General features: G+C 41.3%; 1 protein-coding gene across 1 annotated transcript in view; it reads right to left on the bottom strand.

Annotated features, from left to right (window-relative positions):
• Ezh2 (enhancer of zeste 2 polycomb repressive complex 2 subunit) overlaps nucleotides 1-2,982 on the bottom strand; it is a 63,047-nt gene that overhangs the window by 20,986 nt on the left and 39,079 nt on the right. The window contains exons 5-6 of the mRNA XM_029478205.1: nucleotides 2,746-2,866; nucleotides 841-981 (exon numbers count right to left, since the gene is read on the bottom strand). Of these exons, the coding sequence (XP_029334065.1) occupies nucleotides 841-981; nucleotides 2,746-2,866 (262 nt within the window). The remainder of the gene's footprint in view (nucleotides 1-840; nucleotides 982-2,745; nucleotides 2,867-2,982) is intronic.

Here is a 2,982-nt window from a genome sequence, read left to right on the forward strand (position 1 = left end):
GCACTCACTTTGTAGACCAGGCTGGCCTCGAACTCAGAAATCCGCCTGCCTCTGCCTCCCGAGTGCTGGGATTAAAGGCGTGCGCCACCACGCCCAGCTTCTGCTATGCTGTCTTAACAGTCAGCTTGCTAAGTACAAGATAGCATTATGGACTCTCTACTATTTGGGGTAGACTGCTTTCTAGCAACACCTAACAAGTGTAGAGGCAATAGCACAGCTCTCAAGTCAGACCTAGGTCATCAACTTGGGGCTCAGATTCTACTTTTTCCCAATATAGCTATCTTAAGTTTCTTAGCCTTTAACCTCCCTAAACCTATTTCCAATATATAATGGAGCTGATAATAACATATGCATTGTAAAGCTGTGGAAGGATAAGCTGGTATATATGAAGTTAGTATACAACTTATACATGATATATATGATATTATTATAAAGATAATTATGATAACTCATCAGCAAAGTGCAAAAAAGGATTATGTCCTTCTGCTTGGCAAAGGAAACAAAAAAGCTCTAGTGGAGAATGAAATGCTGCAGAAAATATATTTGATCATACACTTAACAAAAAGGGGGTAGTTTCATTATACCCATACATGGGTGGTTTTTACATTATTTACATGTATTAATTATATGGTGTATGTATGCCACCATGTGCTGATGTGAAGATCAGGGGCAACTCAGTAGAGTCAGTTCTTTTCTTCTATAGAGTGGGTTCCAGGGATCAAACTTTATTTATCAAGCTTGGTACTAAGCACCCTTACCCACCGAGTCATCTTACCAGCCTGATACTTTTTTTTAAAAGAATTATATAAAGTTCAAACAAAAAACCAATACTGAACATACCATCTTGACTATCCTCTAGATCTTTCTGTTTTTCTTCTCTTTCATCTGGATCATCTCCATCATCGTCATCATCATCATCATTATATTGACCAAGAGCATTTACCAACTCCACAAAGATTTCATCATTTATAAATCCACATTCTAAAAGTCAAATGTCAAAAACAGAGGGAAAAAGATAATGACAAGTTTATGTCTGTCTTTTCTAATCTGGAAGAATCGTGAAGGCCTATCAGCAGTGTAACCTGAGGGGCAGTAAGGACAGTCAAGATCAATTTCACAGCCAGCAAAGAAAACAGCATTTACCTTCTCAGGAATCAACCCTCTCCAGCTGATCCAGGCTGTATTACTCCCTTAATCCATAAAGACCTGTAGTTTTAGCTTCCTTCCAATCTGTGTCACTGACTGACCACTTCAAACCTGTTTTGCATTATGATATGACCACATCTCCGTTTGCTCAGATATCAAGAGAGCCTCCTGTTCAGAAACCTGAATCCAGGATTCTGTTAACTTAATTTCACGGGCTCTGGCTGCCCTGAGGAAGGCATTGTTGAGCAGAAAGCCTTTCTGAAGCACATGCCCCATACACAGATCTTTAAACTTAGTTTTACTATTGAAAGCTTACCAAAAATCACACACTCTATTCCTATAAAATCTATGTGTTGTTGCTGCTGGAGTTTATAACCAGTTACTGATGGTTACCAAGTGGCAAATAAGATCCTCAAATGGAAAAACTAAAGAAACACTAAAAATTTATGCCTATAAGCCCAGACTAGCTCTTTATAGTCAACTACAAAAGTTAGTTTTATTATTAAAAAGATTTTTTATGAACTCTATATATACTTAAGAAACCCTTCTATGACAGTCTGAATGAAAATGATGTTGATCGGCCCACAGGGAGTGGCATGCTTAGGAAGTGTGGCACCGCTGGAGTAGGTGTGGCCTTGCTAGAGGAAGTGTGTCAGTGGGGGCAGGCTTTGAGGTCTTAGGTGCTTAAGCCAGACCCAGTGGCTGTTGGGGTTAGCCTTGTGACCTGTGGATTCAGAACCTGAGTTCTATGCCCTGGTCCAGACTACAACCTGATCTTGGGGCATTGCAGTAACACCGGTACTGCAAAGAATACTCCTCAATCATAACTGATTGATCAATAAATGGCTGGGTTTATGACTGGGCATAGAGAAGGTAGGACTTATAACCAAGGAAGATTTCTAGAGAGACCTGGAGGAAGGAGGAAAAGATGAGAGAGAAGCTGGTCCTGAGGACACACATGGTACAGAGCAAGTTGAGTAAAATGCAAACTGAAAGTACACGGGGCCTGTCGTTTGTATATAGAAGAGCTCAGAATCTGCCTAGTCTAGGATTACAGCCTGTAAATAAATATGAACTGTTTCTGTGTCAATTACTTGGGAATTATACGAACAAAAATGAGGCAGAAACCTCCAATAGATATTAAGGAGTAAAGGGGGGGCACAGCAACACCCCAGAAAATTAGTATTGATTAAGTGTAACTCTCTCTTCCTGCTTTCTGCCATCCAGATGTAGAACTCTAGGCTCCTTCTCCAGCACCAGACTTGCCTGTGTGCCACCATGCTTCCTGCCATGATGATAATGGAATAAACTTTTTTTTTTTCTTTTTTTTGGTTTTTCAAGACAGGGTTTCTCTGTATAGCCCTGGCTGTCCTGGAGCTCACTTTGTAGACCAGGCTGGCCTCGAATTCGGAAATCTGCCTGCCTCTGCCTCCTGAATGCTGGGATTAAAGGCGTGTGCCACCACGCCTGGCTGGACTAAATAAACCTCTCAACAGTTAGCAAGCCCCAATCAAATGCTTTCCTTTTAAGAGTTGCCACTGTCATGGCAACAAGAAAACCCTCAGACCCTCAACTAAAGAGAATATACATATAGCTCACCTCTGTCACCATGCACTTTTCCATCATAATTTTTTATTAGTTCTTCAATGAAAGTGCCATCCTGATCCAGAACTTCATCCCCCATATAAGGAATGTTATGTAAAACAGTTTCATCTTCCACCTGAAAGGAAGGAAGGAAGGAAGGAAGGAAGGAAGGAAGGAAGGAAGGAAGGAAGGAAGGGAGGAAGGGAGGAAGGGAGGAAGGGAGGAAGGGAGGAAGGGAGGAAGGAAGGAAGG

The sequence above is a fragment of the Mus caroli genome, chromosome 6 (genome assembly GCF_900094665.2).
Source record: "Mus caroli chromosome 6, CAROLI_EIJ_v1.1, whole genome shotgun sequence".
NCBI lineage: Eukaryota > Metazoa > Chordata > Mammalia > Rodentia > Muridae > Mus > Mus caroli.